The 15,263-nt window shown below is 39.7% G+C and overlaps 1 protein-coding gene across 17 annotated transcripts in view; it reads left to right on the forward strand.

The window, feature by feature from the left end:
* The window catches only part of Dop1a (DOP1 leucine zipper like protein A), an 83,888-nt gene that overhangs the window by 60,345 nt on the left and 8,280 nt on the right, over positions 1-15,263 (forward strand). For all 17 annotated transcript variants that reach the window (XM_085827791.1, XM_085827801.1, XM_085827793.1 and 14 more), the window contains 9 exons: positions 1,051-1,106; positions 2,247-2,351; positions 5,237-5,303; positions 5,446-5,590; positions 5,759-5,838; positions 9,559-9,668; positions 9,937-10,086; positions 10,210-10,271; positions 12,711-12,863. In XM_085827791.1, the coding sequence (XP_085683917.1) occupies positions 1,051-1,106; positions 2,247-2,351; positions 5,237-5,303; positions 5,446-5,590; positions 5,759-5,838; positions 9,559-9,668; positions 9,937-10,086; positions 10,210-10,271; positions 12,711-12,863 (928 nt within the window). The remainder of the gene's footprint in view (positions 1-1,050; positions 1,107-2,246; positions 2,352-5,236; positions 5,304-5,445; positions 5,591-5,758; positions 5,839-9,558; positions 9,669-9,936; positions 10,087-10,209; positions 10,272-12,710; positions 12,864-15,263) is intronic.

Raw genomic sequence — 15,263 nt, forward strand, 5'->3', positions numbered from 1 at the left:
TTTCATTTTATTGATTTTTCTCTTTTATTGACTTTTAAAGGTAGGTACAGTGTATTTTATGATTTATTTGATACTGTCTTTTTATATTAATTTTCTTTATTAAAATTTTATATAGAAATACAAAGCTACCTTTAATGACTATATTTAAATGATTAAGAATTAATTTATTTTGGACTGGAGAGATGACTCAGTGGTTAAGAGCACTTGTTATTCTTGCAGAAGACCTGAGTTCGATTTCCAGAACTTACATGGCTCCTCAAAACCACCTATAACTAACTGCAGCTCCATAGGAGGGGATCCAGTGTCCTCTTCTGGCCTCCATAGACACCTGCATGCATGCATTGCACACACTCACACACACTTAGGTACTCAAACAAATAAACTAAAAATATGTCTTAAAAGGTATTAATCATTTTAAAAAGTTTGAAGAATAATAATCTTAGTTGACCTAAGTATACTGATTTAACAGATGTGTGTACTGTAATAGACTTATACACATGTAATCTAAAAATCTCAACCTAGTTCTGATACTACCAAATCTAAGCTGCTTAAAAATGCATATAGCTGTGATGCTCTCAGAATAAATGACCATTGTAAAAAGATTAATTTTGATAAAGACAAGCAAGCCTCTTCAACCTTTTTCTCATATATCAAAACTTGGTAATCTATAAGCCATCTTTAATGGCCATTTTGTCTGACTAGGTTCTAAGTTTTAAATAGCTCTTGTATTATGAAATTTCCCTCCTAAGTCGAGGAAAATAATTGCATGTTTTTTAAAATAACAAACCAGTATTTGAATTATTTTTTTATTTTTTGGAAGAAGGAAAAGGAAGGGAGGAAGCCAGAGGGAAAGAGAGATGCAGAGTCCCGAGCTGCGCGGGTCACGGTAAAGACCAGGCAGGCCGGGTCAGGAAGAAGGGAGCTTGGAGAGAGAGAGAGAGACAGAATTTTTTTATTAAAAACTTATAGAACAAGTCAGAGTAGTTGCAATAATGAAAAAGCAAAGGCATCATTTTGCCTCACTGTAACACTAACTTATTTTGTTTATAGAAACATCTTTCTCTGGAAGTCTGCATGCTTCAGTTTTTCTATGCTTATATACAAAGGTAAGTTGCTCATATAGACCTCTCCATGCTCTGTTGCCACATGTAAAGCTGAGGAAGCTACAAGGAAACGGTCTGGAGTTCTTTCCAAAAGTAGAGAGCTTGCTCTTGCTGTAGTTTCCTCTGAAGGAAAAGGTAGGAGCTCTGCAGAGAAATGTGGGAGTCGTGGGCATGCTAATAAGCTGTGTAGATCCTACTCCAAAGATGTAGGTGAGTGTAGGATATCACAACAATATGTGGATATTAAAATACCGAACAACAGGAAACTACCTTCTTGAAGTCACATTCACTGCCTCTAACTTGATTACTGTTTTGTTTGATAGAGGTGAATGTTCACCAATCTACTTTGATTGCCTTTAGAATAAAAAAATGCTGGGTGTGGCATTGCATGCTTTTAGTACTGGCATGTGGAAACAGGCAGGTAGATCTCTATGAGCTTTAGGTCAGCCTGCTCTATGCAGTGAATTTTAGGCTAGAGACTTTGTCTCAAAAAAAAAAAAATTTAATAACTTGAAACCATCTTCATGCTTGGTGTTCACTTTTGCTACTAGCTGACCCTGAACAGAGGCAGTGTTCTAATACAATTCAATGGAGCAACTGAGCTAATTTGTGACAGACATAGATAAATCAGAGTTTTGGCATATTTACATTGAGGGACTTGGAGAAGAACTACATAAAGCCTCTGTTTAGATTCAGGTCGGGTAAAGGTTGGGCTGAAACAGACGGCACACTCATTCCTTTACAGCTAGAAGGTTGGTGTGCAGCATAGCTGGATATAGTTTAAAAGAAAGTACACGCCTTTAATCCCAGCACTTGGGAGGCAGGCGGATTTCTGAGTTCCAGGCCAGCCTGGTCTACAGAGTGAGTTCCAGGACAGCCAGGGCTACACAGAGAAACCATGTCTCAGGAAAAAAAAAAAAAAGAATTAGTGCAGTTATATTTAGTTTTTGAGAGTGTATGGGATAAGAGATCTCCATAGGAAATCTTAAGAAATCACATTGTGTATTTTAAATGTGCTTACTTCATACTCTATAAAAGTTTAAAACTTCAGACGGCTTAGAGCATGAGTTAAGAACTGTAGAAGACATGAGAAAATTAAAGTTTACTGTGGTATCTATATATACAAACTGGCTTATCTTTCAGAATTCCAGTGCCCAATTTAGTGGACAGTTGGACATCATTATTGGTCCTTCTAAAAGATTCTATACAGCTGAGTCTGCCAGCCCCAGGGCAGTTTCTTATACTTGGGTAAGTAATCTCTTTTAACATGTTATTTTGAAGGGTTAGAAACATATCTCAGTAGAAAAGCAAATACTTAGTAGGTAAAAGAACCCAAGTTCAGTCTCCAACAGTACACACACATACACACACACACATAGAAACACATACACACACACATACACACACACACATACACACACATACATATGTGTACATACATACATATACTTTTGATAAAAGCATAATCCTCATTCTGTTTGCTGAAGAACATGTTTTGTGTGTTCATGTGACCTGTCTATTCACAGGCATCTTGAGGTGTATATAAGCTTATATTCCACACATATAAGCTCTGAAGGTGGAAGGGGATAGGGAAGAATATATATAGTATGTATGTAAAAGATGTAGAACACTTGGGACAAAACTGTTAAAACAGTCATCATTTGGGATTTGTAAGGAAGCACTGTGGGGAAAAAAATGGGCAAGTGTACACGCCATCCTAAAAGGAACTGCACAGAAGACAGGTCCAGAACCCTGCACACGGGCTTCTAAAAGAGTCTGTTTCTTTTTGTAAGTTGGAGTTTCTAAATCTATGCTAATAATATCTGATTATTTGGTAAATGCCAGTCACCCTTACCTTACTAACAGTAAGCATTAGTTTGGGTAATGTCAAGTTTGAGAATTCATGATAGAACCCTAATAAAAACCTGGTAAATGAATCATAATAGTAAGAGTAAAAAGATAAGCCTTTATAGAGTCAGGCAGGAAATGATACACTGAGACAAGCTACATCATCTGTTTTGGCAATGGTGTGTCACACCATTGGGAGCTGCTTGGGAAAAACTCGACTTTTATTGCAATATGAATGAAAGTAGTGAGAGAGATTGGCATGACTGCAAGCTGTAAGGAGTCATGGGAAGAGAGGATGGTACTCAGGAGTGGAGCCAGGAATCGGATTGCAGTAGGAGGTGATAAGGTATGGACAACTGATGACATTTAGAAAACAGGAAAAAGAAGAGAAAGGAGCTAGAAAATTTACGTCATCAGGAAATTTGAGAAGGCAAGAGTCCGTGTGGCATCTGCAAAGAAAGGTGAGGGCCCAAAGAGGTGACTGACTCAGTGGTAAAATACTTGCAAGGAAAGCACAGGGACCTGCACTCAGGTCCATACAACCTACATGATGCCCAGTGCAGCAGAGTGTCTCCACAACCCTGCACTGCTGCAGGGAGCTGAGAGGCAGAGACAAGAATACCTGGAAGCCTGTGGGCTTTCTAGCATGCCATACACAGTGAGCAGTAAACATGTTGGAAGACAAGGACCTGTAGCTGAGCATGTCCTCTGACCTCCACATGCTCATCTCAGCACACACATAGAAAGGTTCAGAGAAAGAGGTAGCACCTCCTGGAAGGAGTTGGAATGATGAGGAGTGGTAAGAGGTGGGGTTGGAGATTAGAGGAGGACCAAGATTTAGAAGCAAGGAGTAACAGACCAGCAAGGGTGAGTGGAGTGGGGAAGGAAGGGGATTTTTTTCAAATATATTTGATCACCAGAAAAGGAAGTGAAAAAGAGGTAGAAGGAATTGGATTCTAGAAGATGACATTGGATGCTAAGAAGTGCTGAGGAATGGAGTACTACTCAGTTATTAAAAAGAATGAATTTATGAAATTCCTAGGCAAGTGGATGGACCTGGAGGGCATCATCCTGAGTGAAGTAACCCAATCACAAAAGAACTCACATGATATGTACTCACTGATAAGTGAATATTAGCCTAGAAACTTAGAATACCCAAGATACAATTTGTAAAACACATGAAACTCCACTTCTTAGAATTGGGAACAAAACACCCATGGAAGGAGTTATAGAGACAAAGTCTGGAGCTGAGTCAAATGGATGGACCATCCACTGACTGCCCCACCCGGGGATCCATCCCAATAATCAGCCACCAAATGCAGACACTACTGCATATGTCAGCAAGGTTTTGCTGACATGACCCTGGTATAGCTGTCTCTTGTGAGGCTGTCAGTGCCTGGCAAATGCAGAAGTGGATGCTCACAGTCATCTATAGGATGGAACACAGGGCCCCCAATGGAGGAGCTAGAGAAAGTGCCTAAGGAGCTAAAGGGGTCTGCAACCCTATAGGTGGAACAACAATATGAACTACCAGTACCCCCAGAGCTCATGTCTCTAGCTGCATATGTAGCAGAAGATGGCCTAGTCGGCCATCACTGGGAAGAGAGGCCCCTTGGTTTTGCAAACTTTATGTGCCCCAGTACAGGGGAACACCAGGGCCAAGAAGTGGGAGTGGGTGGGTAGGGGAGTGGGGGAGGGTATGGGGGACTTTTGGGATATCATTTGAAATGTAAATGAAGAAAATACCTAATAAAAATTTTAAAAAATAAAAGAAGTGCTGAGGATATTAGGTAGTTAACAGGCTCCTCCCTGTACTCAAACCTCAGCTCCTTTACTTAGATATGACCTTCAGCTCCGTCATTTAACTTTTTCTCTGTAGAATGGAAACAGAAATAGTGCCTATTTCATAAGCTTGTTAAGAGGATTAAAAGAGTTAATATTTATTAAATTCTTAGAAGAGTGCCTGGCCAGTTACATATGGCATTGAAGTGGATAGTGATTTGCTCAGCATTCTAGACATGAGGAAAGTCACTTATAGCACTAGATTCAAGAGACCCTGGCATGGGGGCTAAAGTACAGAAAATATCAAGTATGATTCATTATCATTACTGTTTAGCATCTTAGCCACAGATTCTCCTGCTGTTATTGCAAGACATCTGGATTTCTTCCAGTTGAGAGTTCCTATAAATGCATAAATGTTAACTATCAGAAAACACTACAAAAATTTTTGTGACATTATTTTCATTTTCTTTGGGCTGGTAACTTTTTTTTAATGGCTCTTACAGGGTTTTGAATGAGTTTATTATGAAAAACCCTAGTTTGGAAAATAAAAAGGACCAAAGAGACCTTCAGGTAAGGCATTCTGAATTCAAGGTTGTTACCAAAATTAAAAGTTAAAATTAGGAGTCATATAAAATAACCTGTGATGTCCTTTATGACTGTGTTAGCTCATTTTCTGTGTGTGCACAAACCTCATTCTTCCTTGTTTCTCTAGGATGTGACTCACAAAATAGTGGATGCTATTGGTGCAATTGCTGGTTCCTCTCTGGAACAGACAACATGGCTCCGACGGAACCTGGAAGTTAAGCCTTCTCCCAAAATAGTGGTGGATGGAACCAATTTAGAGTCTGATGTTGAAGGTATTGCTCTGTACTCTTATTCTCTCAGCATATATTTACTAAGCAGTGTTAGTTAGCCCTGTAGCATAAGCTCATCCTTTTTTAAAAATTATTATTATTATTACTAGCTAGTATTTTTTTTCAGTGAGAAAATACTAATCACTATGTCCTGTCTTTTCTCTTACTTAGATATGCTCTCCCCTGCAATGGAGACCTCAAACATAACTCCTTCTGTATATAGCGTCCATGCACTGACGTTGCTCTCGGAGGTAAACATTAGCAAGTGTTTTCACGTGTATGCTCAAACAAACAATTAAATAGTACCTATCAATTAGAAACTCTCATACAAGTGTTTTTAATTTCAAAAATCATTTTTCTAGAAATCACTGGTACATAAAATTACAAAGAATAGGACAATGTGGAGGCACTGTGGCTATATGTTTGCGTGTGTGCACATATATAGAGACATCCTTATACACCTGTGCATGTGAAAGCCATAGGGTGGCCTCAGGTGTCCTTTTTTTTTTTTTTTTTTTTTTTTTTTTGAATATATAAGTGCACTGTAGCTGTCTTCAGACACACCAGAAGAGGCCATCAGATCCCACTACAGATGGCTGTGAGCTACCATGTGGTTGCTGGGAATTGAACTCAGGACCTCTGGAAGAGCAATCAGTGCTCTTAACTGCTGAGCCATCTCTCCAGCCCCTGTCCTCTTCTCTTATTTTCTACCGTTTATTTTTCAGTCTCCTCACTGAAACTGGGGAATGGCTGGCCAGAAATCTTGGGGATTCGTCTGTCTCAGCCTTGCCATTGTTGGGAATATACATTCACACCACCATTCCCAGTTTGTGTGAGGATGCTGACAGTAGATACTCAGGTCCTCCTGCCTGTCCAGCAGGCACTTCAGCCACTGAGTCTTCTCTCCAGCTTCAGATGCAGGGGCTCGGCCTTGACTATATTTGTCTTATTGTTTGTTAAATAATAGTGATCTTAAGATACTGTTCTCCTGCCTGCCTGCCTGCCTGCCTGCCCCATATATTTTTCATTTTTTGAGGATCTTCCTTACCAATTTCCATAGTGTTTGAAGTAGTTTAAATTCTGACCATTTCATAAAAGGTTCTCTGCCCTCTTCCACCACATTTGCTTTTGGTGAGACAGGTTTCTCTGTGTAGCCCTGCTGTCCTGGAATTTGCTCTGTAGAGCAGGTTGGCCTCAAACTCAAAGATCTGCCTGTTCTGTTTCCCAAGTGCTGGGATTGTCGGCCTGCACCAACATGACCCACCCTGTTTGCATTTTTCTAATGCTAGAAGTATTGGGCATTTTTTTTTCATGTATAGATTGGCCATTTGTTTATTTTCATTTTTAAAACCTTTCCACTCACCTGTCCAGTTATTGGGAATTATCTGCTTTTTTCTTTGGTTTTCTATGTATTTGGCTCTTAATTACCTGTGAACTAAATAGATCTTAGAGACTTTTTTGTATACTGCCCCTTGGTTGTGCAGACGCTTTTTACTTTGATAAAACATTTCAGTTGTCAGGTTGCAGCTAATTGAAGTTCTGTTCAGAAAGCAGTCACCATGTCTAGATCTTGAAGCTTATGCCTTATATTTTCTTCTAGTAGTTTTAGCATTTTAGGTATTAGTCTTCTGTGAATCTCATGTGTAGGTAAGGAATTTCCCCAATTGTACTTTTTAAATAAAAAATGTCCTTTTCTTCAGCTTTTGGCGCCCTTTTCAAAAATCAGACTGCTGTAGACATCTGGGCTTATTTCTCAGTTTTCTCTTCTAGCCCATTGGTCAGTTCTTATGCCTTTACCATACTGGATTTGTTACTGTGGGTCTGTAATACTGTTTGAAATCAGCTCTGCTCCTTTTGCTCAATATTCTTACTATTTTTTGTTTGTTTCTCTGAAGAATGACATGGCTATTGTGATAGAGATTGCATTTAATCTGCAGATTGCTTTGAGTGTTGTGACAGTTTTCACAGTATGAACACTGTTAATCCATGAACACAGCAGGTCTTTCTGTTTTCTAATGTCCCATAGGATTCCTTTTGTCAATGCTTGAGAGGTTTTGCTGTGGAGGTCCTTGATCTCTTTGGTTAAGTTTAAGCCTGTCAGCAAGCTCTTGTTGGCATCCACAATAGTGTCTGCATCTGGTGACTGTATATGGGATGGATCCCCAGGTGGGGCAGTCTCTGGATGGCCTTTTCTTTGTGTCCGTATTTGCTTCCATGAGTATTTTGTTCCTCTTCTAAGGACCAAAGCACTCACACTTTGGTCTTCCTCCTTCTTGAGCTTCACATGGTCTGTAAATTGTATCTTGGGTATCCTGAGCTTTTGGGCTAATATCCACTTATCAGTGAGTGCATACCACTTGTGTTCTTTCAGGATTGGGTTACCTCACTCAGGGTGATATTTTCTAGTTCCATCCATTTGTCTAAGAATTTCATGAATTTGTTGCTTTTAATAGCTGAGTAGTACTCCATTGTGTAAATGTACCACATTTTCTGTATCCATTCCTCTGTTGAGGGACATCTGGGTTCTTTCCAGTTCCTGGTTATTATAAATAAAGCTGCGATGAACATAGTGGAGCATATGTCCTTATTATATGTTGGAACATCTTCTGGGTATATGCCCAGGAGTGGTATTAGTGGGTCCTCAGTAGAACTATGTCCAATTTTCTGAGGAACTGCCAGACTGATCTCCAGAGTGCTTATACCAGCTAGCAACCCAACCAACAATGGAGGAGTGTTCCTCTTTCTCCACATCCTCACCGGCATCTGCTGTCCCCTGAGTTTTTGATTTTTAGCCATTCTGACTGGTGTGAGGTAGAATCTCAAGGTTGTTTTGATTTGCATTTCCCTGATGACTAAGGATGTTGAACATTTCTTTAGGTGCTTCCCAGCCATTTGATCAATATTCCTCTGTTGAAAATTCTTTGTTTAGCTCTGTATCTCATTTTTTTAATAGGGTTATTTTTGATTCTCGGGAGTCTAAGTTCTTGAGTTCTTTGTATATATTGGATATTAGCCCTCTTACAGATGGAAGATTGGTAAAGATCTTTTTCCAATGTGTTGGTTGCCGTTTTGTCCTATTGACTGTGGAAAAAGGACAGCATTTTCAACAAATGATGCTGATTCAACTGTAGGTCAGCATGTAGAAGAATGCAAATCAATCCAGTCTTATCTCCTGGTACAAAGGTGAAGTCCAAGTGGATCAAGGACCTCCACATAAAACCAGATACATTGAAACTAATAAAGGAGAATGTGGGGACAGAGTTTTCTACACTTTGCTGTGTAACCTATTACCTACTTTCCCCCAGCAAAGTACGTGATAATTAACCTTGATTTATGCCTTTTTTGATATAACTATAAACGTTCCTGAAAATGCCTACAAAGAACCTTTGCAATTCAGGACATCCAGGATCCATGTTTCTGGCTGTGAGTCATTAAGATTTGGCTCAAGATAAGCTATGTCTTATCTCCCTACCCCTCATTTTTTAAGTTTATATTTTAAGAAATAAAAGTGCTTCGTATCTGGTGGGTAACTAACTATAAAGCATGTACAGTCAGTTTGCAATGGTTTTATGTCCATTCTTGTAGTTTGGCATGGTTTGGTTTTAGCATTATATGGCCATAATGTCACATTTTACCCCTTCCAGTTGTGGATGCTGGGTCTTTACACAGGGTAGGAAGCATGACTGACAGTGTATAGCTTTTGATTGACTGAACTGGGATATGAAGAGCCCATAACTTCTAGGTTTTCTTAAGCTTCTTTCTAACTTCATCTGGGAAAGAGAATGCTGAAGTTTGACTTGTAAGGTCAGTTTTTACTCATATAGAAGAGTCCTGAATGTCTCTATACTTCTCTGTCTCAGTGTAGATTTTCCTTTCTGTAAGTATTTTTGGTTTCCTTCCAAGTTGAGAATCAATGCCCTCCTCAGCTCCAGTTTCAGCATGTAGATGAACTTGTTTTTTCTGTTTTGTAGGTATTGGCTCATCTTCTGGATATGGTTTTCTACAGCGATGAAAAGGAGCGTGTTATCCCTTTACTTGTAAACATTATGCATTATGTTGTACCCTACCTCCGAAATCACAGGTACCATATGATTCCAGTAGATTTCAGCTAAATCACACTCTGTTAGAAAGTCTGTACCCTTATTGCTATTGTTGGTCTCAATTACAATATATTATTCTTACCTTGACTTATATATAATGGTTACATCTTTTCGTGTCTCACTTTTCTTATGGTGACTTCTGTTTCTTGTTTCCATGTTAGTATCTGAGGTAAATATGAAGACATATAAACTCAAGATCATGACTGAAGTGAAATATTATATGGTTTAGTGTATTTTTTTTCTGTACAGTGCACATAATGCCCCTAGTTACCGAGCCTGTGTCCAGCTGCTCAGTAGTCTTAGTGGGTATCAGTATACAAGGAGAGCCTGGAAAAAAGAAGCCTTTGACCTTTTTATGGATCCCAGCTTCTTTCAGATGGATGCTTCCTGTGTTAGTCAGTAAGTAGTCCTCTCTTCACTTCCAAGCCTTACAGTTTGCTCAATCAGTCACTGTCTAGCAAAAGTAGAAGGCCTTAATAAGAGTAGAACCTTAATTGTATAAGATAATCCTGTGTCTTTCAGCTGGAGAGCAATCATGGACAACCTAATGACACATGATAAGACAACCTTCAGAGATTTGATGAGTGAGTACTATGTCAGCCCAAGTAGCTTTTTTCTTATGCATTCATCCTTACCATGCATTATTCTCTTTTGAAAAGTACTGAATTGGCTCTTTGTCGAGTTAAACAGCTTCCTATGGAAATATAATAGGCTGAAAAAGACAAGCATCCCATGTTTCCCCTTATGTAGATTTTTTTCTAAAGTTATGAGACACTGTGGGAAAGGACAGCTATAACGCAAGCCCCTAGGAGACAAAGGCAAAAGGATCAAAAGTTCCAGACCAGCTCAGAATCAAACAAAACCTAAGGCACAGATATAGAATGAGAGCTATGTAGGAAATGAAGAGAACTGGTGGCTGAGGATGCAAGAGTAATGCAGGTGTGAGGAAGAGTAAAGATGTGAGGTAAATGCATGCAAGTCCCTGATGAGATCGCTCATCACATTCGGTGAATGGTGCCACTCACACAAACCTTACTGAAGACAGCTGAATAGCAAGGAAAACTGTCTTTTCTTTCCTCTGCACACAGCCTCATTACAAGCATATAATGGGCACTCACTCGATAAAAAGACTGAATGTAGGCAATTGGAACTAAACTCTGCAAGAATATACTCTAAATTGCTGTGCCTGTGGATCTTCTGGAAAGAGAAGTGGGGGAGGGAAAAGGAAAGGACAAAATGTTACTAAGCTGAGCTGTATTCATTGGGATTCTGAGTCTGTACCGTGTATTCCACATAGCTTTCTCATCTGGAGAAAGGGTGTCATGTCACCCCATGTAGTTTTCTTGCAGCTGTTGTTGGTTGGTTTGGTTTGGTTTGGTTGGTTTGGTTTGGTTTGGTTTGGTTGGTTTGGTTTGGTTGGTTTGGTTTGGTTTGGTTTGGTTTGGTTGGTTTGGGTTGGTTTGGTTTGGTTGGTTTGGTTTGGTTTGGTTTGGTTGTGACAGTGCTGGAAAACAGATCCAGGGCTGCATTGCATGCTGAGAAGTACTTAACCTCAGAGCTCCATTCCCAGCTCAGAGGCAAGTGGACGGCACAGAATGTGGATGTTCATAAAATACTGTGTCAGCTGATCTGTTGTATGCATTTTGTATGCATTTACAGTAAAAGGTGTACCATTTTCAGGTTGCAAATAGTCTAGAAAATTACTGCGTGGGGTTTTTTTTTTTTAATTATTTATTTACATTCCAGCCATTGCCGCCCCTCGTCCCAGGCCCCCCACCACCACAGTTCCTCATGTCATTCCCCCTCCCTGGGGCCTGAAGTCACTCAAGGACTAGGCACATCTTCTCCACCTGAGGCCAGACCAGGCAGTCATCTGCTATATTTGTGCAGGGAGCCTTGGAGCAGCCCATGTTTGCTGCCTGGGTGGTGGCTTAGTTTCTGGGAGCTCCCTGGAGTCCAGGTTAGTTGAGACTGCTGGTCTTCCTATAGGGTCACCCTCCCCTTCAGCTTCTTCAATCCTTCCCCTAATTCAACCATAGGGGTCTCCGACTTCAGTCCAATGGTTGGGTATAGGTATCTGCATCTATCTCAGTCAGCTGCTGGTAGGGCCTCTCCAAGGACAGCCATGCCAGGCTCCTGTCTGTAAGCTCATCATAGCATCAGCAATAGTGTCAGGCCTTAGTGCTTCCCCATGAGCTGGATCCCAAGATGGGCCAGTCATTGAACTACCTTTCCTTCAGTCTCTTCTCCATTCATCAAATATTCAGTGAAAGATGACAGCACTATGCTAACATTTATAAAAATTTTAAATTAGGAAGTGAGATTGTAAAGGAAATAAAATGAAGTGTTGTGTAATGAATTTCAACAGCAAAGAGCTCATATTGCATATGAAACTGAGGGAGCCAGCCTTCCTAGAAACAGAATTTCAAGCATAGGGAACAAAATTACAAAGTGATTTTTGGAGTGAGAGCAAATTCAGTGAGTTCATGTCATACCCAGCAAGACAATATGCTATAGCAGGTAAGTCATGAGCAAGGAGCTCAATATAAAGAAAGGCTAGGAAATCAGACCAGCTTTATCTCTCCAGAAGTTATTTTTAAAGTAATATAGAAGATTTAAACACACAGCTTTAGCCGGGTGTGGTGGCGCACGCCTTTAATCCCAGCACTCGGGAGGCAGAGGCAGGAGGATTTCTGAGTTCGAGGCCAGCCTGGTCTACAAAGTGAGTTCCAGGACAGCCAGGGCTATACAGAGAAACCCTGTCTTGAAAAACCAAAAAGAAAGAAACAAACAAATAAACACACAGCTTTATATTAATGGTAATACTGGTTATTTTACCTTCTAAAATTCACAGTCTTAAGTGTGTATGCTGAAACTGTCTACAGCTTTTCTGCACCAAAGAAAGGTCTAGGTGCTTTGCCCTGTTCCTCAGTGTGTATGTCATGAGGTGTTTTTTCATTCTAAATAAGAAATGATCGCTTTCAGATGACTAGCTGGCCTTCTGCTTCCCTTCCTTTTTATAGCTCGAGTAGCTGTGGCCCAGAGCAGTTCTCTCAATCTTTTTGCAAATCGAGATGTGGAGCTAGAACAGAGAGCCATGCTTCTCAAAAGATTGGCCTTTGCCATTTTTAGCAGTGAAATTGACCAGTACCAAAAGTACCTTCCAGACATACAAGGTAAATAATTAAACCCTTTATCTTCTCTCTAGTCTGAATTATAGGGATTTGGGGTACATTTATTTTGGGTTTGGGTGTTTTGTTTTTCTGTTGTTTCTTAGAAAATACCTTTACTAAATTTTAATTTGGGTTGAGATAAACCAAGTGTGGGTTGATGGACATTATTACATAACTGAAAATTTTTCAGCTTCATTATGTAAAAGAAATCAACCCTGAATTTGAAAAACTTACTCTAAACATGTTCTATGGTTTACTGTTTAGTTCAAATATCAGAAAAATTCACAGCAAAGTCAGTTAGTGACTGTCTTACTCTGGCAAGTGTATTACTGTATTTTAGTTGTGGACAAGAGGTCAAGAAATACAAACAAGAGAACAAAATAAAGGAGAGCCATGAATTATTGCCAGTCACAATCATTTGTATGTCTAACTTGGAACTGTGCTGCAGACAGGGGTCTCTAGAAGAGGAATGTATTGGCTTACAAAGCAGGGGCTAAGTACTCCAACAGTGGTCATCTGCACACTGGAGAAGCAGAGAACACAATAACCGCCCTTTCTAAAAAGATGAATGCCTTCATGGACACAGTATAATTGTAGGCACCCAAGCTCCCTGGAACATACCTTGGTATTAAGTCCATGTGTCTCTCTAAGCACAGATGTGACTTGGATATCCAGAAAATTGTGCATGGATTGAGATGTGCACATGTATGTGCATACGTACCTGAGTATGTACAGCCAGCATGTTTACTTTAGACCTAAAATAATCCTTACACTATTATTCCAAGCCAGGTCACAGTCAGTCTTTTAGGATTTCTTCTGAGTTTGCAAATAGAGTAAGCTCTATATTATAAATACATTCTATGGGTCTTTGAAAATGAGAAAGGATAGCATCTCTAGGCAGTTGATTTTTTTTTATTATTAATTTATTTATTATATGTAAGTACACTGTAGCTGTCTTCAGACACTCCAGAAGAGGGAGTCAGATCTCGTTACGGATGGTTGTGAGCCACCATGTGGTTGCTGGGATTTGAACTCCAGACCTTTGGAAGAGCAGTCGGGTGCTCTTACCCACTGAGCCATCTCACCAGCCCAGTTGATTTTTTTTTATCAATTTACTTAAAATAGTTAAAAGCAAAATAGAGAGTACTAATTTACTCCAGGAAATAAAAGAGATTCTTTCCTATACCATACAAAATGAAACCCCAGGTAGCTTCTAAGCAAAGGAACAAAAAGAAAAAGGAAAGGCCAAAGAAACTGGAATCTAATGTTAAAAAGTTGCAACAGCAGTACTTGCTGAAAGAAAAAGAAAAGAAGGCAGCCACAACACACACTGCTTTTTCATTAAAAAACATACACACACACACACACACACACACACACACACACACGTTAAGGACAGATCTTTCCTTTGTTACTGACCCATATGTTATTCTTTTCTGGAAGTCCATTCTGTTATTTCTAGAGAATGGTCTACAGTAGCTGTACTTTGGTTTTCAAATGAGTGAGTTTATTAAATATGCAGCAAGGACAGGTAGAACAAATTGCAAGCAGTAGATAAACACAGCAGATGGGCAGCAAAATATCCTCTGACCCTTGCAGCATCTAGTAGAGACCACTGAAGAACCCAGCTAGGTAAACTAACAACAATAGTAACATCAAATCACACAACTGCAACAACATCCATCAGGAATGACTAGGGAAGCCATGTGACAGCTCCCACTGAAAAGTGGTTAGAGGGAGAACTGACTCTTCATGGCTGAGCTTCCAGTCTCTCATTCCAACACGGACATTTTATACATTGGTATAAACAACAGTAACTCCTGTTGCACATAGTCTACTTTCTAGCTGTGCTCAAGGACATGGTGTGGTTTAACACCCTTTCCTGTCTGCTATCTCTTTTGTCTGTGTCATAGAGTTGGGTACTCAGCCTGTCCCAGAACAGGGAATTTTGAAGGAAACATGAAATAAACATAGTGGAGTCTCAGAACTTGTTCTCAGAATCCACTTTCAACAAATGCAAACAGAACATGATGGTACAATTTATGTCACGGAGTCACAGACACACAGCTCTAAGCATTCCTTACTCCATTCAAGTTGACATTGAAACCAACTGTCATCAGGCCATCTCTTGTCTACAGGAAACCACATCTGACATGCTTAAATTTCCAAGTAAAGCCATGACTGCTCCTTAAATAACTCTGCCACAAACAACTGAAAACATAGGATAGGTGGGGAATCCCTTGAGGAATACTTCATCTCTTGATATCCTAGAACTTAAAATGACAATAGAGAGTTTTTATAGCTCTTAAGTACCAATTCAATCAAAGTTTTATTACAATTTATGTAGAAACATAAAACTATGAGGAAAAAATCTTGTTTTGTGTGTTTTGAAAACTTTCATGA

This window comes from Mus caroli, unplaced genomic scaffold (genome assembly GCF_978045245.1).
Source record: "Mus caroli unplaced genomic scaffold, Mus_caroli_1 scaffold_11, whole genome shotgun sequence".
Lineage (NCBI taxonomy): Eukaryota > Metazoa > Chordata > Mammalia > Rodentia > Muridae > Mus > Mus caroli.